Raw genomic sequence first — 23644 nt, forward strand, 5'->3', positions numbered from 1 at the left:
CTTCGTTGCGCATGCATGATGACGTCACGCGTATGCTGCATTGTTTTGGTCAAAACGTTGCCAACATGGTGTTGAGGAAGAAATGGTGTAAAAAAGACGACACCAGGTCCATTTGTAACACTGTCAAAGCTTCCATTTCTTCAAAAGGGTGGAATCCCTCCACTAAGCTCAAACATTTGTCCACATAGCATGTGATTCATTTACAGGAATGTCACATATTTGATACACTACTTAACAGCACTTGTTAATCTAGCGGCAGAGTGAACACCTACCTGTCATCCAGGCCCACTTCTGGTTCCAGTGTGGGCAACAAACATCGTACCCCCTCAAATACAAGTTTCCAAAGGAAGGGGAAAGGAAATGAGGTGCACAACAACAGGAAATGGGCCGAGTCAAGTCGAACTGGTTTCTGTGCAGAGATGGAAATATAAAAGACAGTTAATGCAAACACACCCGTTTGTACTCTTTTATTCCCTCACCCAATGAGAATCAATAATAGAATCGATAAGGAATCAGATTGATAAGCAAAATCGATAATGGAATCAGAATCGTTAAATTCTTATCGATTCCCATCCCTACTGATGTAGTCCCTAAACATCAGTTTGATAGAGAGCATAGAGGTTGGACTGTTTCAACAGTAAAAGGTCATGTGGTCTGATGAGTCCAGACCGATCCTGTTCCAGACTGACGGATGCATCAAGATGAGAAGAGAGGTGGATGAAGTGATTACCCATCATGCCTAGTGCCTACAGTACAAGCCTGTGGGGTCAGTGTTATGATCTGGGGTTGGTTCAGTTGGTCAGGTCTAGGTTCAGTAACATTATGTCCATAAAATGAGGTCAGATGAACTTGAATAAACTAAATGACCAGGTCTGAACATCAGTGGATTTTTTTCTTCTCTGAAAACACAAACATGTTCTAAGATGATAATATCAGGATTCATCAGGATCACATTGTGAAAGAGTGGTTCAGGAGCATGAGACATCATTTTCACACATGGACTGGCCTCCACAGAGTCCAGACCTGAACCCCATTGAATGTCTTTGAGACATGGTGGATGTGACGAGGATCAATATTAGGGATGCACCAATCTGACTTTTTCAGTTTTGATGCTGATACTGAAGCTGGGGCCTTGCGTATCGGTTGCTACCCGATACCGATTCAATATCATTGTTGATTTAGAGCAGAGGTTCTCAAATGGGCGGGGGGGGGGGGGGGGGGGGGGGGCATGAGTGACATCGTTGTGCATGCGTGCGGTTGGGTTAGCAAGTACTGTTGTACTTCATACCAGTATATGTCACGCAGCATATATTACCCCCCCCCCCCCCAGCTCATGGATTGAGGTCCTCCGGGGGGGCATATCATTCGGCACATCGCCCCACATCGCAAATTTGTTCAGTAGTACTCACTGATAAGGTGAGGGGAGCTCATTTTCACTTTCTCACACCTTTATCTACACAGCTACAGTACTACAGTATATAACCCACCACGTCCTCCACATACAGGTCCATCATGTTACTTTTTTTATTACATTCGGCATGCATGACATAGCCCGTGTCGCAAAAATTTAAAGGGGAAGGATCGGTCTTATGAATCGGTTGCTTTTACAGATCCCCAGTCTAGCTACAATGTTGATATCGGAGCCAATATTCGATCCTAATATCAGATTAGTGCAACCGTAATTAAAATAAGATCTTGGCCAAACATTAACAGACATATAGCGCATTTATTAGGCCTGTAACGGTACATAAATTTTCAGTTCAGTACGTTTTCGGTTTTGAAAGCCACGGTTCGTTTTTTTTTTTTTTTTTTCGGTTCCGTACGGGAAGAAAGAAAACCCCTCAAAATGTCTTTAAAGTATTTATTATGAATTATTAAACATTTTTCCCTCAATTTTTGGAGACAACAGAGTATAGAAAACCAAGAGTAATACAATTCTGTTGATATAAATCATATAGAAAATAAAATAAGTCAAATATTACTAAAAATACTTTAAACATTAGTACTGCACTTTTCCCTGAAGGTAATTTTAAACAAAGAACAAAAATCTAATCCCAGTTCTGTCAGTTCACATTCTGCATTAAAATAACAGCAAAACTCCACATGACGTGCAACATTAACAAGAGGGCAAACTAGTATTCTGTTTTAACAAACTGAGGAGCAACATTAACAAGAAAATTAACCAAATAATTTATTTTAGGACAGTGAACAAACTGTTTAGGCCACTTTGTGTGTTTGTGTGTGTGTGTGTGTGTGTGTGAGAGAGAGAGAGAGAGACAGAGTTAGTGTCAGTGTTTGAGAACTACCGGACATAGGCGGCAAACAACATTTGTCTTATCAGCATCTCTTTCCCCATTGTTGTCTTTCACTTGAACCTGTAATGATCCCAAACAGGACTGGACTGATAGTGGACGGTTTTCAGTCTCTTCCTTCCAGGTTCATATCATATTTGTTGTGGGTTTTTTTTACCTTATATCAGCTGCTATTTCATATTTCAGGTCAATGTACGCTCCTTCAATATGTCCGTATGAAACTTGCATGGATTTAAAGGTCCCATATTATGCAAATTTCACTTTGTGAAAGTTTTCTTATAGTAGTGTGTGTTGCAGTAGCCTCATTATGAGGTTCGAATTTGAAAACTGTCTGTTTCCTCCCTGCCTTGCTACACCACATTTAGTGAAAATACCTGCTCAAACGGCAGAGTTTGAGTTGGGTCCGCTTATGACGACATAAGCGGATTTAACTCCTCCCCCTGAGTGTGCCCCCACCCTGCATGAAAAGGTTAGCCCCACCCTGGCAAAGTACCTCTTGGACAACAAACATGGCGAAGGCGAGACACGCAAGTTGTGGTGTTGTTGGCTGCACACACCAACACGAAAGTTTATTTTTGCTCCCCACTTCCGAGCCTCTCCGTAAAAAGTGGCTGGATTATATCTTTGATGGTCATGTACCAAACAACATTCCAAAACGCTTGTATGTGTGTGCACGGCATTTCATGGACGAGTGTTTTTCGAACATGGGCCCATACAGCTCCGGCTTAGCACAAAGACTCCGAATCAAGAAGGACGCAGTACCAACGCTTCGTGACCCAAGTACAAGTGTGGGAGATGTAAGTTCTTATCATTTTTTTGGATCTTTACTGCATAACCCTACATTACGGACAAGCTGGTGGTTGTTGATGTGTACGTCTAACGTTAGCATGGCAGCTAACATAGCTCGGTTACCGCTGCTAACATTTGCATCCCCGTTAACATGCAAGAGCTGATAATATCAACAGACATTCAACATAACTACTTTGAACACAGGCCTTTTGTGGTTGGCATCAGTATAGTTAGTATAGTTAACATCAAGCTGGCTGATCTACTGCGTCTCGATGAGCCATGGCTTCACAGTCAACATTAGCGCGTAGTACCGCTAGCGTAAGCCGCGTCCTCTCCCAGAGAGGGGAGGGGGAGTGGGCGTGGACAGATGCGTTCATTTGCACACCCGGAAGCAGGCCCAGAAACAGCCTGTTCTGAGGAGGGCTGGTGAGAGTGACTTTTTCGACCGCTCAAACTCCGAACAAAGGATGATTTTGGGGCGAACAAACTTAAATACTATGTTTTTGGGCTTCTGAGACCTATATGACGTGACTGAAAAATAACATAATATGGCACCTTTAAAGTTCCGCATCGAACGACATCTTTAGTTCCTTTTTCTTTTTCTCAACATACTGTGCTGTTTCGGTACAGCTGTGTACCTAACCGAACAGGTGCGTACCAAAACAGTTCGATTCGGTACGTGTACCATTACAGCCCTAGCATTTATGGTGACATTACAAAACCAAACGCCCAAATGTGTCTCATTATTAAAGTGGCAGGCCAACAAAATAATGTGTGTGAGTTGTTTTGGCCAAGCAGCGTATATTGCGAGAAAACCCAAATTATGATGCAAAAAGTATTGTTTCCTTGTATTCTTGTCTGAACATCATATAGAACCAGTTATTTCCAGTTATTTCACTATATTTCAGAGTTTGCGGGTCAGGTCCTGTCCACAGACTTTCTAAAATGGGTCACGATGAGTCGATGAACCTGTTTTGCACGTCTACAGACATCCAAGAGATGTCCTAGTGAGACATTCACATATTGCACCGGTATTGCATGTCCATCCACCAGATGTGTAAAAGTAGGTCTGAACTGATGGACATGATCTGAACATAGAAGAGGTTATCGCTCAGAGTAAGAGTAAAGACACGCTTATATAAGTCTGGAGGTTTGTGTTGTTTATCAGTGTTAGAATAAGAACAGAAATATCAGCATGTCTGCGGTTGCATACATGTGTAATCTCCCTACCTTTTCCTTTCTGTCTTGGATTCTTTCTTTTTTTTTCCTCTACTGTCTGTGTGACTGTCTCCCTCTCCTGCGGGATGCTCCACATGCTGGGTGGTCCGATGTTTAATCCTCTGCTTTTCTTTGAAGTCAGCCCAACTTTCTCCTCTGTTCCCCTCTTTGCTTTTTCTCCCCACCCTATTTCCTCCACTCCCCATTTTCTCTCATCCTCCCCGTCTTCCCTTTCTTCGTCTCCTCTGCTCTTATCACCTCTCAAACTGCCTCCTCACACCTCCCTTTCCATTCCTCCTCTCCTCTTGTTTCCTCTCCTCCCCCCACCGGTGCAGCCGCCCAGCGAGTGGCTATACTGTGTACCCATGCATCACCGTGACCACACCGCCTGCACCCGCTGTTAAACTATTCCTCGGAGACCTCACCTGTGAGTGGATGGCTGTGTTGAGAAAAAAGGAGGACGATGCAGAGAGAGTAATGGAAAAACAAGTTCCATCCCCCTTAACAGCTGGAAGTGACCAGATACTGTGCTTTGTAAAAATGTGATGTACAGGTACATGGCATCAAATGCAAACCCTACTGAGGAAGACTGTATATAAATTCACTTTGAAGCTGTACATCTGTGAATACACTAAAGAACACATTAAAGGATAGGAGGAAGGACAGTATGGAAAACAATTGAGAGTAATAGACTCTTACTTTAAATATGAATATCTGACATGACAGGGCAAGGGGCACGACCTTTTGTGTCATATCCTCCTGAGACCCAGCAGTGTATTTTTGTCCTCTGTAGGGGACGGAGAAAAAAAAAAAGTCCACTGCAAAGCATGTTCACATTATTTACTGTGAATCTCCTTTTCTATGCATTATTTAATGTTGGGTTTTTTTGGGGTTTTTTTGGGTTTTTTTTTAAAAAGGCCACAACTTTTACTTTCTTGTTTTTGTTTATTTTAAAGGGGCTATATGAAATGTATCATTTAATTTGAATGTTATTTTATTTCCAAATAATTCATTTTTGTTTATTATTTTGACATTTGTTTATGTTGTAATTTACATATTAGTTCATTAATTATTTAGTCAATTTTTATTATATATTCTTTTATTATGTTTCTTCTTGCCTTTCTTAATATTTTGGTTCCTGCCTATTGTTTGTGGTATGACCTGTTTTGGCGTGACACAAGAGTTATGTCCGTGATGGTGTGCAAGCAGCCCGGTGAGACAAGCAATATTTCAGGGTTACAGTAATATGTCTACTTTGATATATAAAATATGGATTTAACTCATAAAGACCCCGTGCTACTTTCATGTCACTTCCCAAATGAATTTTTCTCTCTATTTAACCTTTACTACTACTACTACTACTACTACTAATAATAATAATAATAATAATATCACATTTTATTTGTAATGCACTTTCATTTTTATCTCAAAACCTCGAATTGCTGCAGGCAGGGTACAATACGATTAAAAGGGAAGTTGGACAATAAAAATAGAAAGCAAGTAAGACAGATAAAAACAGTTACAAAAGACAGTTAAAACAGGTGAAGCATGCCCAGATGTGGGCAGATTATGGATCTGCTTTCCTGAATAAAAAGGTCTTCAGACCTTTTTTAGACATCTCCTCAGTCTGTGGGGCCCGTAGGTGGTCAGGCAGGGCGTTCCACAGACGGGGAGCAGCGGCCGCGAAAGCCCTGTCCCCCATGGTCTTGAGCTTTGTCCTTGGTGGGGGGGGTGGGGGGCTCAGACAGTGTGATTGGCCTGACCGGGTTCTGGAGGTGGTGTTGGGTGGGAAGAGTTCAGTGAGGTAAGATGGGGCCTTTCTTAATTGATTTTTTTTTTGTCATTTATTACAATATTCTCCACTGTATTTAGATTTTTTCCAGTAAAAATCTAATATTTTCCTGTATTTAATTTTCTGATCATGTAGATGTTCATAAAAATTCTGATTAAACTTGAGGAATATTATATCAGAACCAGAGAAAACTGACAAACCTCTGTCTCGGACCACTGATTCAAGTCAGTGAATCTGTCCATCCCTAGTGTGGATGTGTGCAAAAACAAAAGCACACTGAGCCCAAACCCAATCCAGTTACTACAGCTTCTACTTCACTAAACGAAGGGCATTTTCACACAGTGTACCCGTGTCTGCACCGTACTTGGGTACGTTCACACCTTTCCTGGAGATGTTTCGTTCAAAGGCATGTACCATGGCCCGTGCCCGAGCACAGGTGGGTGTGACAGGGCCGAAACAGTAGGTGGTGATGTGGAAGGAATTCTGTCGCTGTCCAACAAACACGGAAGTCAGAAGACGACAAACCCCTACGTCATCAACTGAGCGACTGTTCTGTGTATTTGTCTACAATCGTGACATTACTTGTATCTGTTAGCATGTTTGAGGCAAAGTGAAGAAGAGCAACTGTCGTTGTCCCTGATATATCACCGAGTGGTTCGGTCGATAAGGCGGGCCCGTGCCGCACGATCTGAGGCTTTTTCAGGAGACAACAGGAGCGCCGTCTATAGTCTCGTGGTGATCAGGTCACTTTCGGTCTTGGGCACTAGGGTGGTCCAAAAAAATTTTTTTAAGATTCTCTGGATTAGAACCCTGTATTTGGTTCCATATCTGGTCCAAATTACTTCGGTCTAAATTTATGCAAATTAATAAATATTTAGAGGTTGCACAAAACACATGAAGATTGCGCTATATACTATAACATAACTAGCCAAATGAATAAGGCATATTAGAATAATTTGTAATTTTATTCTCAAAATCAAACTGCAACTCACATAAAAATGTTACTTAGAAAGTCCAGCAACCACTGTTGCTTTATTGAAATTACAAAAAATGTTCCTGTGTTCTTTGACAACTTGGAGCAAGTACTGTTTCTGATCTTCATGTTTTGTACAGCTACAGTTGAAGTCTTGAATAAGCTCCACCCCTCTTTCAGCAGCATCATTGCCAACTTTTCTGGAATGCACAATTTTAGCAATCTTCTGAAAGTCTTCATCATCAGCCCAGTCTTCTGGAGGAATTCTTAAGAATGTTTGTGGCAGATCCAAAGTTTCAAAGTGTGCTGGTGGTGACAAAATCACTGATCTTCTTCCCTTCATAATCTGCTTGATTAAGGGCATCACAACACTTTAGTGGAACCTCTGAACCTTCATTTTCCATCATGTTGTCAACCATCAGCTGCTTCTGCTCTTGTGTCACACTGGAGTCGAAGAATGCCAGGCCAACCAGTACTTCACTCAAGTAACAAAGATGTCGGCCGAAAGCTGTTAAGGCTGCTTTCTTGACAACTGAATTTTCATACTGTGACAGCTTTTTAAGGAATGCCAAATCATTTGCAGGGGCTTTTGCTGGTGATGGGGCTTCAAACCATGCTCTGATGTAGAGGCTTTGTGCAACCTCTAAAACATCTCCTTTTTCTACCAAATTTTTTCCTAAATCATCTTTTGAATGCCAAACCTAATGCAGGGTTCTAATTGAGGTTATCTGAAACTTTATTTTTTGCCATGATTGTTGGACCACCCTATTGGGCATGGATGGATTTCACAGGGCAACGTACCGTACTGGAGTCCACACAGTCCTACCTTCTCAGCTGGACTTGGGTACAGTACTCGAGCATGGAACGTTTGCATTCACACTGTAAAATTAAGCGGACTTTGGAGTCAAACGGACTCGGGTACGTTGTGTGAAAGTGCCCCTAATAGGTTGAACAGATCCAAAAAAACAAACAGAAGAGCAAACAGTTAGGTTTCTACTGACGTGTTGCAAATTTGGTAATAATTTGCAATGCATGTGGATGGAAACATGACTGTATTCTTCTTGAACTTTAGTATTCTCTCCAAATTCAGCATGTAGGGTATTATTTTAATATTAGGACAGAGTGCCCGTTTCCAATCCAAAGTCGTCACATTCTGCTGCTTGGTCATTAGCTCCTGGTGTCTGATTGCAACTCCCAGGATACCCCTATATTTGTCCATTTACCTTATAGAAGTCAATGTTAAGTACTTGTTAAGTACAGCTGACATTGTGAAGGAGCAAAACCATTAGGAGGATGTGGTTGGGACAGTAATGGTGGAACATCAAAATGTCACAGAGGATACCAGGGTTCTTTCTGTCTTTCCCAATTTAGCTGTTCCCCCAACTCTTTTTTTTTTCTAACCCTAATGCTGTTGTCTGTATGTCTAATGTGTTTAACAATTATACCTACATTACATGCAAAAAATAGTTATTGAGAGGTGCTCTATGCATCAAAATGATCTGATCACGTCACACTGCAAAAATCAAAGTGCTACCAACTGTATTTTTCTCATTTCTAATCAAAATATCTCATCACACTTAAAATAAGACAATCACCTAAAGAGTAACTTGTCAGTGAGATATAAGAACTTATTTTTAGACAAATGATCTTGAAAATCCTTTTTCAAGAAATCTTACCAAGATCCTTTTCACTTGTTCAATTGGCAGATTTTTTTTTTTTTTTTTTTTTTTTGCTTGAATTAAGCAAAAAATCTTGAATTAAGCAAAAAAAAAAAAAAAAAATCTGCCAATGGAGCAATTGAAAATTATCTTGGTAAGATTTCTAGAAGTAACATTTTCAGAATTTATTGTCTAAAAGTAAATTCTTATATCTCATTTATAAGTTCCTCTTTAGGTGATTATGTCTTATTTTAAGTGTGATGAGATATTTTGACTAGAAATGAGAAAAACACACTTGGTAAGATTTAGATTTTTGCAGTGCAGTATGAGACAATGTACCTTGAGGGTAAATTTTGGTGTAAATAATGTGGGTTAAGGATGATAACATTCATTCTCTTGGAGTTCTTTTCTTTTTATATTGTGTTTACCTCAGCAAACATCCAAGAGCAATGGAGTTCAGGGGAAAAAAAGGGTGAAATATAGCAATGAACATGTGAGATTAAGTAATAAATCATCTCCTTTCTACACAACAAAACTAAAGGCCGACCAGTGAACGGAAACATATTATATTAGAGTTTTTCCATAAACAGTTTATTTATAGGTCTCGTAATTAAAAAAATAATCCACCTGTGTATATGATTCATATATCCGTGTACATATGCACATATGTTGCACGGATCTCCACACAGAGCCTGAGGCCGTCCACCAGCTGCACATTTTTTTTTTTTTTTTTTTTGCATGAAGCCTAACAAGCAGAGCAATGATGCTGTGGATGCTGAGGCAGCATTCGTATACGTTACTGTCTCTAACACAGAGCTATCTGACTAATGCGTGTTGTTGCTGAGAGCCAAATGAGCTGAGTCTAATGAATTAAAATTAGAATTGTCGGCTTACAGCATAAGATATATGGTATGCAAAGGCTGCATATTTACCACCGCAAGAAGCTGCACGTGTTGAACACCTATACATGAAGCTACCTAAAGGCATCGAGATCTGCTCCCATGATACTTGCTTCAGCATCAATGCCTTGTTTTCCCATCTATTTTTGATTAAAGACGTGAACGGTTCACAGACTGCTGAATGCTAAACACCCTCTGTCGTCTAAATTTTATGACTATGGGTTTTTCGCTTGACTTAAATATGTGGCTTAAATATTATTGGAAATACTTTTTTTTGTTAAAGTCTCACATAACTAGATCTGCCTCCACACTTTCTTTTACCACTATGCAAGCACTGGAGAATCTAATCGAAATAGAAAGCAATAGTAAATAATAGTAATAAATAATAAAAACATAATTGTAAATAATTATACAGTCTACTCTCGTTAAACCGCCCGCCGTTATACCGCCATTTTCGCTCACCGCCAACCAAAACCATTGCACAAAAATCCCCAATGCATTATTCCATTAGCTACCGCCATTTCCGCCTATCCCCATCCGCCAGCCCAGTTCCATGCACAAACAACACTTATATCATTGATTTCCCGACCGTTATACCACCAGTGCCGCGGCGCGGCACCTCCGAGGTGCGGAAACCGGCGTGGAAACCGGGTCGAAATGGCTCTTTGAGTGTTAAAGGTTGCTGATCCCTGCCTTACAACATAACAGAATCAAGATTTATTTAGAAACGCAATTAGAACGGGTTAATGGAGGCAGCATAGACATCATATAGTAAAGACATGCACATTATGGACGCAACCCGTTGTAACGCCATTTTCGCTATACCGCCAATTTGGCCGTGAACGGAAGTTGGCGGTATAACGAGAGTAGACTGTAGTAATAATATACAAGTGATAGTAAATGATAATAGAAATAGTTGAAAGTAGTGCTGTTAAACGATAAAAAATGTTTTATCAAATTAATCACAGTATTGATGTGGATTAATTTCCATTAACCCTGTAAAGCTTGAACCATTAAATCATTGACAGAAAATTCCAGTTCTTTGAAACTGGAGCCTTAATTGGTTTTTCTGAACAGCCAAACTTTTTTTTTTTTTTTTTTTTTTTTTCCAAATATCAATTTCTATACATGAGTTTCAGTTTTGTATCATATTTGATACATTGGGTCTCAATGCTCAAATAATATTATTGTTGAACAAAAACATAATATAACACAAACATGTCTAACAAATTGGTAATTCCTTTTCAAAATTGGCAAAGTTCTGCCTCCTTTCTCATTAATGACAATCTTGTAGTGTCACTGGAAAGGCCTCTGGTGAACAAATTCCTCCCCCCGGTGGATTATTTGTGTATAGCATGTATCTAATTGTATACATCAGGTTTTTCGAGAAAGAAAATATCACACTGATCATGTAGAGAGCTTCAAAACTCATGTATCAGATATGATACGTTTGGCATTATGGGGTTACTCATGATTAAATAGAATTCAATTTTAATCTATATTTGCATTTTATTTTGCCTGAGCAAACAGACTCAAGAAAGAAGGGAATATATATGCACTTAATGTGTTTATTAAACACCTTCAGCAGTTTCAATGAAACAACTTAAAACAAAACAGCAGTCTTAGTTTTTTTTGTCCTCATATTTCCAGCCAGAGGTCCAACGCACCCTTTAGTGTCTTCCATCTTTATGGGTTGGTTCTGCTGCCTGTCACTACCAGATCAACTGCCCTTTTGCACATGTGCGGTGCTAACTCTATTTGGACGAACTGTCCTAAATGTGTTGGCAGAGACGTTCAGAATCATTCTGTACTGCAGATGGGTTAATTGTGTTAACATTTTTAATCAGATTGATTATGATGATGGATTAATCTGTGTTAATGTGTTAATTTTGACAGCCCTAGTAGAAAGCAATAGTAGTATTTCAAATTTGCATTAAAACCAAACAACAAAAGGATTATATAAAAGAAAATCCAAGATTTGAAAAGGAGTGGGATGGAGTTTAATTGATAATCTCCTGCCCCCTTACCCCATCCTTCAGCCTACCCTTAATTCCTACACAAAACACAAAATTGTGATACATGTCAAGGATAGATTGTCCAAAAAAACAAAACAAAACAAACAAAAAAAAAAACAAAAAAACAAAAAAAGGATAGATTGTCCATTTTGCAGTAGCATTTCACATTTAAGTAAACTTGTTCAAATTAATCCCAGTTGTCTTGGTGGAACTTTTACTCTGTAAGACCCAAACTATGGCATTAAGGAATGAGTAAAGCCCCATAAAAATAAAAAAAATACATGAATTAAATGCTGACTATGTCATATTTAAGATGTGTAACACGGAGGCTGCTTACTTCAGTGTTCACTGGGGGCTTTAAACATGCAGATAAGACTCTCCAGCATTCGCACAGGGCTAAAATAAGAACAAATAGCAGGAGAATGCCAAGTTCAAGTCAGCCGATGGCAGGCTTATTGCAACAAACCACTGCCTGTGAGTCAGACTAGTTTTGCTCACGTTGAAACCTGTAGGGCAAAAAAAAAAAAAAAAAAAAAAAAAAAAGCCAATGTGAGAGTGAGAAAAACATGCAGTTCTATAAAATCCTGAGTAAATTGTAAAAAAAAAAAAAAAAAAAAGCTTAAAGGTTAAGAAAGGGTGTCATCCCAAGTAACCTCAGCTAGTACAAATAGTCCATTTTTGGATCAGATGGTAGGTAGATGGAGTCAGATACTAAAAGGGTAAATGCCAGAGCTACTACTACAGATCTTTGAAACTACTCTGCAGAAGATATTTAAGCTCGGACTAATTTCCCAATTTGATGCAACTCATTGCAGTCAATCACAATTTTCTTCTTAATACTGAAGGTTGAAATGATGGATATTAAAATGTAAAATCACAAAAATTATTAGAATATCAACACAAAAAAAGTGCTTTTAAGACCAAGTGTTTTTTTGTTTTTTTGTTTGTTTGTTTTTTAAACATGGAGCACAGGTTCTCACCTTAGGAGATATACAATGAGTTCATCAAAATCAATATCAAAACAAAACAGAAATAAAAGTAAAAATTCAAGACCATGTGTTAAAATGCCATAGGAATTTCACAACTATCAAAGCCATCCAAGTCAGATATCAGCTTAGATGGCAAGAATTTCTTACATGTACTAACGTAAAGGACCATCGTGTCGTTCACACAAATATGATTCAACTGAGAGGAATCTTTTGACTCTATAGGAAATAATTTGGCTTTGTTTCCGTTTGCATTGAGATTTTACAGTTGCTACAATAGAAGTTATGTAACTCAGAAAACATCAGGTTACCACCAAACTACAAGGACACATTTAATAGAAACACTACTACTTGTAAAGCTGCTACCGCTCTGCAACGCATAACAGGAGGTAAATAGGGCACAGCTGCCTTTTAAATACTTGAAAAAATTCACAGAAATGAATACATTAAGTTTAACTGCACTAATTTCAAGTTTTTGACTCTGTATCAATCATGTCAATTTTGATGAACAGTCAAGAGTGTAAGATTTGTTCTAATAAATGGATAAACAGGGGGTCCATAAAGTCACTTTACAATTTAACAAATGTATTACAAAGCAAATGAAAAGACAAATCTGTGTTTAATTATTACAAAATGAAAAGTAGATACTGAAGTTGTTTTGTTTTTTTTTTGGCCTCATTTAATACACCTCTATACGGGCACCCTTTGTTGCATGAAGCACATTAAGACAGTACTGTAGCATAGCCTCATCATTCGTGTCACTGGCGTCAGTGATCTTTTGCTTCAGGTCATCGATTTCCCGTATCTTTATATTTAGCATAACCCCATGGAAAGAAACCCAAAGGAGTGATATCTGGTCTGAAAATGTTTGATTTAGGGTGTTTTCACACAGTGTACTCGACTCTGTATCCGAGTACGCGGGACCCCAAAGTCTGCTAAATTTTATCCATGTGAATGCAGCTGTTCCGTGCTCAAGTACCGTGCCTGAGTCCAGTTGAGAAGGTAGTCCAGGGTCCAGACTGCCCGTACTCCAGCACGGTACGTTGCCGTGTAAATGCAGTTCGTGCCAGTCCAGAAGTGGCCTCATCACCAATCCAACAACAGAAGTGGGTTAAGCACCATGAGAGAATATGTGATGTTCCCCAGTATGAGGGTCTCTGCACAAGCCCGACAAACAAATTTAACCCAGGTACAAGGAGAGCCGGAGACGTGCATTCAAGTTCAAAAAATATTTATTATATAAAAATGATGCCAAAGCATGATGATGGCCTGATGAAGAAGGGAAGAACCAGAATTAGTTTTAAAAACAGTACTTTTAATACCACATGATTTATAAGTATTTAAAAACTACAAAGTAACTGCTAGAACAAATTACAATAGATTAGGACCAGCAAGATGTGTAGAACACTATCTGCTGGTGGAAAAGAAATCAGGCAGGGTTAGGGTTACAATTCCAACTAAACACAATAACCCATTACTAATTTCTCTGACCATCGCCAAGAAAATCATTTTTCAAAATCATTTTTCAAAACTGGAAATCCAAACACTCCTGCCATATCACCCACTGGACAAATTTACTCTCAGAACACATATCAATAGAAAAAATAACAGCTTACAAAACAAACAATATATCAGCCTTTGAGGAAATATGGAACCCTTTCACAAACTATCTAAAGTCCACCCAGAACTCGTACCAAAGCAGTAACCAAAACCACAGCCATGTACACGATCACATATCAGACCACATCCAACCCATAACAAACATTTTTTAATTTACATCATCCACATTAACTTCATTCTTTCTCTCTACTTCCACATACAGACAAACCAGGATCCCTGCTCCCTTCATTCCCACCTACACTTCTTTCTCCCCCTTTCTCTCCCCTCCCCTCTTTCTCTCTTCAACCAAGCCCCCCCCTTGCTTTTTTTTTTTTCCTTTTCTTTTTTTTTGGATTAGAAAGTAATATTTTTATTGTTATCATTATCATCATGTTATCATTATTATTATCATATTGCTATTTACATTTCTGATCTTTTTCATTGTAATATGACGTTGTTTGTCAATACTCTGTCATTGTTGTTGTTTTTTGTTTGTTTATTTGTTTGAGTTTCCTTTTGTTTATGTGTTGTTGTTTTTCTGTCCACATTGTCTTGTTAACTATCACCAATAAAATTAAAAAAAAAAAAAAAAAGAAATAGGCAGGGTACTCACCGCGGGGAGACGCGATCGCAAAACCCAATAGCAACCACCACGTGCACACCGTGATCACTGCAACTCACTGTAAAATGACACTGCAACAATTGAGGCAGACCTACAAACTACTAAGGGTGCTCACCACACTTCAGACCTACCACACTGCATGCAAAAAACGGGGTGCAGATACCACGGATACTCCCCGCAGCTCCTCCCGCTGCCTGACAAACAAACAAAAGAAAATGCAATATTCACAGTCGGTTGGTTCATAGATAATAGCAATTGGATCACACAATAAAACCAAACAGCAGAGCAACAATGACTGACAGTAATAATAATAATAATAATAATAATAATAATAATAATGGATTGGATTTACATAGAGCCTTTCTAGACACCCAAAGCACTTTACATTATTGACCCATTATTCATTCGCTCTCACATTCTCCCTCTGGTGGTGGTAAACTACATCTGTAGCCACAGCTGCCCTGGGGCAGACTGACAGAAGTGTGGCTGCCATTTTGCGCCTACGGCCCCTCTGACCACCACCAAACATTCATACACCAGTGTGGGTGGCACTGGAGGCAAGGAGGGTGAAGTGTCTTGCCCAGGGACACAATGGACTGACTAGGACAGAGCGGGATTTGAACCGCCAACCCTTCGGACCCGCTCTACCAACTGAGCCATGGCCACCCCAAGACAGTTCATTACCAACTAGGCTAAGTCCACACTAAAAAGAATGTATCTTGAGACTTCAACTGGACCGCATGGCACATCGGTCCAGGCAAAGCAGCAGTCTGACAATATGTCTTTAAGACACTGGCAATGGAAGAACTGACTGGCTAATACTGCAGTTCAAGGAGAAAAGGGTGAAGGCCAACTCATGTCCTCTTCAGCATGGGCCTACAGAACACTCAACAGAGTTGACAGAGGAAACAACTGCACCACAGTTCTGCACAGACAAAGCAGTCCCACCACACATCTACCAGGCCTCAAACGAAGAGGCCCTAATTGCTGACAGCTGTCTTTATAAAGGAGAGGAGCTTTCTAGCCCTGCCTACAAAGGGCGGTAACCGACCCAGATACCAGGCCTCACCCTGAACAGTAGTTTAGAGTGAGTGAGTGAGTGAGTGAGTGAGTGAGTGTGTGTGTGTGTGTGTGTGTGTGTGTGTGTGATGACATTCCAGCTCTCACACATAGACGACGCTTCTGTTGTCTCCTGAAAAAGCCTTGGATCCACGTGGCCCGGGCTCGCCTTATCAACTGAACCACTCTGTGATATATCGGGGACAACGAAGGTCGCTCTTCTTCTCTTTGCCTCAAACAGGCTAACAGATAGGTAAGGGTTTGTCTTCTTCTGACTTCCACATTAGTAGGATAGCAACAGAATTCCACCGCCACCTACTGTTTCGGCCCTTTAACACCCATTCATACTCAAGCACGGGACACACGTGTGAACGCGACATCTGCGTAAAAGGTGTGAACATATCCAAGTACGGTACAGACTCCAGTACACTGTGTGAAAACACCCTTACGAACCCATCAACATGCAGCCCCAATGTGGTGGTGCACAATCTACCTGGAAAATCATGCCACGTATTCAGTCAAAAGGTCAAGGTAAACATTTGCAGTAATTGATCTCTAGTTGAAGTAAAATGGACCAATGATTCGATTGCACATGATCCCACAATATGATTAAAAACTTTGATAACCACTGAGTACAAAGAACAAATCAATTGCTTTTGAAATTGCTTTGTGGACACCCTGTACTTGATGCGAATGTCCTGCAAGAATATGAAGCTAAATGCAAAAGATGCTGTATTAAAAGTGTTGCGATCGCAGATGTAACATCTCCTCAGGGTTTCTTTTCCCGTCCTGTCTGAACCAAGAGGACGCCCTCTACAGAAATGCTACAGGACCCACAGGACCCACATCCATGTCTTACTCCTCTGAACCCTAAGTCACACAATTTCACATTTTATGTTTCTATTTGATGTAGGTTTGGTCGTGTTATTTAAAAAATAAATGTAACTAAACATAACACTTCCATGATTGACATTTGAGCAGTCGGTTCAGTCTGCACTCAAAACTGTTCACAGGTTTTTGTGGGTTGATAGTTTGACCTTCAGTTCCATCAGTCTTCATTTTGTCAGCACTTACACAGCTTGATAATAATAATAATATGGTAATAGTTTAATAATGAAGTGGTCATTATTAAGTAATATGTCATAATTACTTAAAGCTGCGCATGACTTTCATCACAATTTTTTTTTTTTTTTTATTTGTAAAACCCCAGTGATATCCTAATTATCACTAATCCATTACTCTTTCCGTGCTTACGGACCTGAATCACTTCATGGTGAACAACTTTGAAGATGACTCCATCATAAACACAGTCCACTTGTTTACATGACAAACTGAAATGTCACTCTGGCCTTTTTGGAAATTTTGTCACAAAGTGCATTGTGGGAAGCAAAAGCAGTTTCTCACAGATTTGGCTAGAAAACGAGCCAGATCGGTAGAACAAAAAATTCTCCAGTCCACCAGGGTTGTTTTAAAGAATGAGTATATTCGGTAGATGGAGGTAAAGGCGACATTTGGGTTCAGCACTCATGAAGAGACAGCGGAATTACTGCTACATGGAATTCCCATTCCCAAAGTGCACTTCACGACAAAATTTCCGATAAAGCCCAAGTGACGTTTCGGTTTGTTATGTAAACAAGTGAACTGTGTTTATGATGGAGTCATCTTTGAAGCTGTTCATCACGAGGGAAGTGATTCAGGTGTGTAAGCACGGAAAGACTAATGGATTAATGATAATTAGGATATCACTGGGGTTTTACAAATTTGAAAGGAAAATATGTGATGAAAGTCCTACACTGCTTTAAATTAAATAACAAAATTACTGCGCGCTACCTTAGATCATAAGATCTAGAATTATTGTGGAAGTACGGTGCAACATGTGCAAAACCAACCTCCAACCATTATGCACATATCAAAAAAACAAACAAAAAAGATAATAATACAGATAAACAATACAGGATATCTGGAGCATACCAATAAACTATACTTACACATACATACACACAAGTTTAGGGAAGAGAGAAATAATTTACTTCTTGGTAATATACAGAAGATATTCACAGACAGAGAAAGGAGTTGTAAATAACTATGGAGAAACATTATATATGAAACAACATTTTGTAAGAACAAACCTTAAAAAGATGTGCATTTCATAGTGTGGAGTGGTTTTGTGAAATGATATTGAAGAAAATATCAGAGTAATATTGTTCAATTTTACAACATGTATAAAAAAAAATTTTCAGAGGTATAGTAATGAAAAAAAGAGTGGTAGCAGTTAGTATAGTTAGATAGAGATGGGCTTATAGCCAACTTTGTTTTGTTTTCTTTCTTTTAGGAACTGAAAATTGACCTAATTTTGTTTATTGTATTCACACTGTCATGGTGGCAGCCCATGCCCTGTGAGTGGGTTGAACCTGTGTCCTTTGTTCTCAGGCTCTGGGCCTGGTTCTGGGTTGGAGTGACAGGGGGAGCATGGGTTTGGGCCTGCTAGCTTAGCTGGTCTAGTTTTGTTTGTTTCTATTAATCATATTTTCATTTCATATTTATTATTTTTGCATCCTTAGAAATAGCTTCATAATGGGCCCACAGATCAAAACACATTTTGCATAGCTTAAGTCTGGTTCTTTTGTTCCTTTTGTTACCTAACTGTTTGATGCTCACTCCATGCTCTCTCCATCCCATCACCAGATCCCAGGCCTGACAGACAAACAGGAAGAGGGAGGTTCCCAAACCTTTTATAGTAGAGGGCATCAGGAACTTACCAAGGGTGGCAGCCATCAGAGGGGAGTTTTGTGAGTTGGCCAGTAGTTAACCTTAAAAATGCTCTAAACCAGGTTTAAACTGTTAGAGACTTTTTGGGGAAGTATTAAATATAAGTAGTGAAATGAGGTATAGGTCAAGATATCAGTAATATTCTGGTAAATGTTAATTGAAAGGTAAACTGAACATTGGGGATTGGTTTGTTCATGTGGGAGGGGCAACGGGTATAAAAAGCCTGGAGTAGAAGCTCCTCGAGGAGAAGTGTGACTCTGCTTGAGTGAAGCAGGTCACTGAAGCTGGCTGCCCTTAGCCATGGGCTGAGCTTTATTTTCTGTGGTTTAAGACTGATTTTTCTTATGTTTTGTTACGCTGTTTTTCATCAATTAGTTGAGTTTTTTTCTGTTTTTAGTTTTTTTTTGTTTTTTTTTTCACTAACATAGCTCAATCGGCGATGTCACCTGGGCAAACACTGTAAATAAATCATACTGCGGTGAAGATTATTCCAGCCTCCTGGTGTGTTTCCTCCTCCACATGGTCAACCATCACACACACATTGATCTGTCAAGTAACACAACTTGGGGTAGGACAAGATAAGCTTGGCTTCGTCCTTTATTATTCATCACATAGTGCTATTAATGTGCTACGCTGAAATGGTTGTACATTGTTTCATATTTTTGGTCTTGGCTGGTGGGTTTCTGTATTCTGCAGTATTCTGTTTTTGTCTTTTCCTTTCATTTACTTTAATCATTTAGTTCTTTCTCATGTTCAAAATAAAGTCTGTCATTATCACCAATAAGTATGTGATAGCCCTGTCTTAAAGGGTGATATTAGACTAAAGTGTATGTAACGGGGTAATAATGGAGAAATACAGTTAAAGATAGACTGAGGCAAAGTGATTCCATTCCCTTTTGTGTAAATATAATACTATTGTGTACTGATGTTATACATTTAATGCTTTGACTTGTTGCTTGGAAACTTTCAGAACTCAGCATGTTAGTTGTTATCTTATCAGCAGTCCACAAAGCAGGCTAATTGTATTTTAGATTGTGCTAAAGAGCCCTTAAACAGCTTTGAAGGGACACATCAGGACCAGCTGTTCTCTCAGCTGGAGCTGAAGAACTGGATGATACAGTTTATTACTCGGATAAACCCATTCTTAATACAATTACCTGCTGATTATTTTGGTAATTACATAGCATTATTGAATAATTATCCCTTAATTATTAGCATTAACACATTTCTTATCAAACTGTGTGATATAAAGTAGTACCTTAGTTTGTTATACACAGGGAAATATTAAAGGAAAAAAAAAAATCAGTCATTTTCTGAACCTGCTTTATCCTCACTAGGGTCACAGGGGTCACTGGAGCCTATCCCCGCTACTTATGGGCGAAGGCGGAGTACACCCTGGACATGTCACCAGTTCATCACAGGGCTGACATATAGAGACTAACAGTCACTCTGACATTCACACCTATGGGCAATTTAGATTAACTGGTTAACCCAGGGGGGTCAAACTTATGTTAGTTCAGGGGCCACATACAACCCAATATGACCTGCAGTGGGCCGGATGACTAAAATAATAACACAGTAATACAAAAATAATATCAATTCCAAAATTTGTATGTCTAATTTCTATGTTTTAGAATGAAAAAAGCAAAATTAGATTATCAATTTTTTTTTACATCCTTTAAAAAAATGTGGAAAAACATGAACAACCATGACCAAAATGAAATTTATTAAGAAAAAAAGTGCAATTTTAACAATTTATGCCATTATTTGGCCTCAGCTTCTCATTTTCACATGTTCATTACAACTTACAGATCACAGTGGCTCTACAAATACACAAAACATTCAATAACAGACAGAATATTGGTACAATTACCCTTAATTCTCTTAAGACATTTCAAGTTGTTCATATTTGTTCAGGTTTGTCACATTTTTTGTGAAAGGCAAGTTTGTAAATGTTAACATTTTTGTGTAATTTTCCTTTTTTTAACACTAAACAAAGAGAAAAAATTGCAGTTTTCATTATTTATAGATTACCTCCGCCAAGGAGGTTATGTTTTTGCCAGGGTTTGTTTGTTTGTCTGTCTGTCTGTTTGTTTGTTTGTTTGTTTGTTTGTTTGTCTGTCCGTTAGTGTGCAACATAACTCAAAAAGTTATGGACAGATTTGGATGCAATTTTCAGGGTTTGTTGGAAATGGGATAAGGAAGAAATGATTAAATTTTGGTGGTGATCGGGGGGGGGGGGGGGGGCACTGATCGTTAGTGTGCAACATAACTCAAAAAGTTATGGACAGATTTGGATGAAATTTTCAGGGTTTGTTGGAAGTGGGATAAGGAAGAAATGATTAAATTTTGGTGGTGATCGGGGGTGGGGGGGCCCACGGGGGGGGCCACTGATCAGCCTTGGCGGAGGTCTGCGCTCTCCGAGTGCTTCTAGTTATGATGGTATTTTACTGGTCTGACCCACTTTAGATGGAACTGACCTAAAATTATTTTGACATCCTTGATTGTTAATATCTTCAGTGTAATTTTTGTGTTTCACTAATTCATCCCACGGGCCGGACCGGACCCATTGGCGGGCCGGTTTTGGCCCCCAGGCCGCATGTTTGACACCCCTGAGTTAACCTATCAGTGCATGTCTTTGGATGGTGGGAGAAAGCCAGAGTACCCGGACAGAACCACACAGACATGGGGAGAACATGCAAACTCTACACAGAAAGGTCCAACCCCCATCGACTGGTGTTGGAATCCAACCCAGGACCTTCTTGATGTGAGGCACGAGTGCTAACCACTGCACCGCTGTGTCCCCCCTGAGAAAAAATCAGTTTAGTGTTAAAATATGATGAAATAAATCCACATTCGTGTAGCCTTGAATTTCCAATGCAAGACCTCTGCATAGTAATGCACAAAAGTTCTCAAATGTCAAGTTAGGTCAATGAAATGTACCTCCTAGCCAATGAAGAAATAGCTGGAACTTGTTGGATCAAAGGGAAACAGGAGACAATGGAGGGGGGAAAAAAGCAGACAAAGACAGAGAATCCATGTCACACCAGGACCAAAAGTTAGCACAACAGAACAAAAACATAACGCTGGAGAAAAACAAGGTTAAGGGTTATGAAGACAGACGTAGAGATAAGAGATGAGCAGATGAGAGGTGCAGATAGAGGAGAGGCAGACTGCAGAAGAGAGGAGAATACACGGCTGCACTTCAAAGCAGCAGCACATTCAAAAGTGGACCACCTTTTCATGGAGACCGCCCACTGAGAGACGGATTGGCAGAGACACTGAGGGGGGAAATGCAGGGAAATGAAGGAAGAAGGGTCGGGCGGTGCAGAGAAATACCGAATGTTAGGCAGGTTGTTAAAGGTACGGAGGAACAGCGAGGGGGACTGTCCAAACCCCAGTACAAGTGGTCTGGAAACTGGTTCTATAACAGATTTGACAACTTTGAGCCTTTATTGTCCTTTGGTGATGATCTAACAGTATCTCACATATGCAGCTGCTCACCATTTCTCCATTTGTTTCATTGATGCAGACATTCGGGCAGAATATTTGGCTCCTACTCCTACTGCTTTTGATAGTTCCCTTCATATAGACCCCATCAAGGTTCAAGGTGACTTTATTAATACCCGTAGGTAGATTTGTTCTGCAGTGTGGAGAGGGCATTTCAAACACAAAAACCATTAAAACCACAGGACTAGGGATGGGAATCGATAAGAATTTAATGATTCTGATTCCATTATCGATTTTGCTTATCGATCCTCGTATTGATTCTCATTGGATGAGGGAATAAAAGAGTACAAACGGGTGTGTTTGCATTAACTGTCTTTTATCTTTCCATCTCTGCACAGAAAATATAACATATACAGTATGCACAAATGATGAAACTTGAGACGTTTTACTAATTACTGTGTCTCCCGTTGTTGTGCGCCTCATTTCCTTTCCCCTACCTTTGGAAACTTTTATTTGAGGGGGCAGGACATTTGTTGCCCACGCTGGAACCAAACCAAAACCATGTCTTATGTCCATTTCAATCCTTTTTTCCTTTTAAACCCTTTTATATTGATGTTTGTTTTTGTTTTTTTTTTGCATTTATTTATTTATTTATTTGAAATGACAAATGTGCACCCCACCATGCCTGTTCTAGGGAGTTTAGTTCTTAATTGTGTATTGTAAAAATTAGATCTTTGGTATTGCTGGAGGACAAATGATCCTTATTTGTATTGTCTGAGGAGTCACGGATGCATCGCTATGAGAGTCAATTGTAATTATCAGATGAATGGATGAGAATGGTGAATTGCTATGTGAATAAATATGTGAACAATGGAAAATACCAATAAAAAGAGAATTGAAAAAAATAATAAACAAATAAAAAATAAGCCAGATCCCAAGAATTAAAATAAAGTGAAGTGCATCAAGGCTTATTTAAAAGAGAGACAGCAGCAGGAAATGTGACACTATTATATTGTCAGAAATTATTTTCTTTTTTTTTTTTTCTACAGTTGTCTTCATTGTGTTCGTTTTAATGATTTAAGCAATAATCTGAGACAATGTTTATGTTCATTCTTTTTTCATAATTCATATTTCTTAGGCACTTAAAATGTTACACTGATGCAACAAGTTTTTATTACATCGATAAAACTGAAATGAATCTGGAACTTTACCAGATATCTATATAAACCTTTTCAAAGTTAGAATTCTTAAAATACTTAGAATTATTGGAAAAAGTGGAGAACTGTTTTTGTGGTCAGACTGCTGTAACGGGATTATTTTAGTTCTTTAAACAACATTTTAAGGTTTTTTTTTTTGTTTTTTTGTTTTTTTTTTTAGCTCCCTTTAAAGGGTAGGTACTTTCACTGCACAAGGGAAATTAACAGTGACATGGTACATTTTGTTTGGTACAAATGTGAGCATTGGTTTATTCCGGCACTGAAAACTGCAGTGTTTAAATACCTT

The 23644-nt window shown here is 39.1% G+C and overlaps 1 protein-coding gene across 1 annotated transcript in view; it reads right to left on the bottom strand.

The window, feature by feature from the left end:
- Positions 1–6420: 6420 nt before the first annotated feature.
- LOC115433895 (putative nuclease HARBI1) overlaps positions 6421–23644 on the bottom strand; it is a 72813-nt gene continuing 55589 nt past the window's right edge. Inside the window, exon 5 of the mRNA XM_030155453.1 lies at positions 6421–6600. Coding sequence (XP_030011313.1) covers positions 6421–6600 — 180 coding nt within the window. The remainder of the gene's footprint in view (positions 6601–23644) is intronic.

Source organism: Sphaeramia orbicularis, chromosome 15 (assembly GCF_902148855.1).
Source record: "Sphaeramia orbicularis chromosome 15, fSphaOr1.1, whole genome shotgun sequence".
NCBI classification, from domain to species: domain Eukaryota; kingdom Metazoa; phylum Chordata; class Actinopteri; order Kurtiformes; family Apogonidae; genus Sphaeramia; species Sphaeramia orbicularis.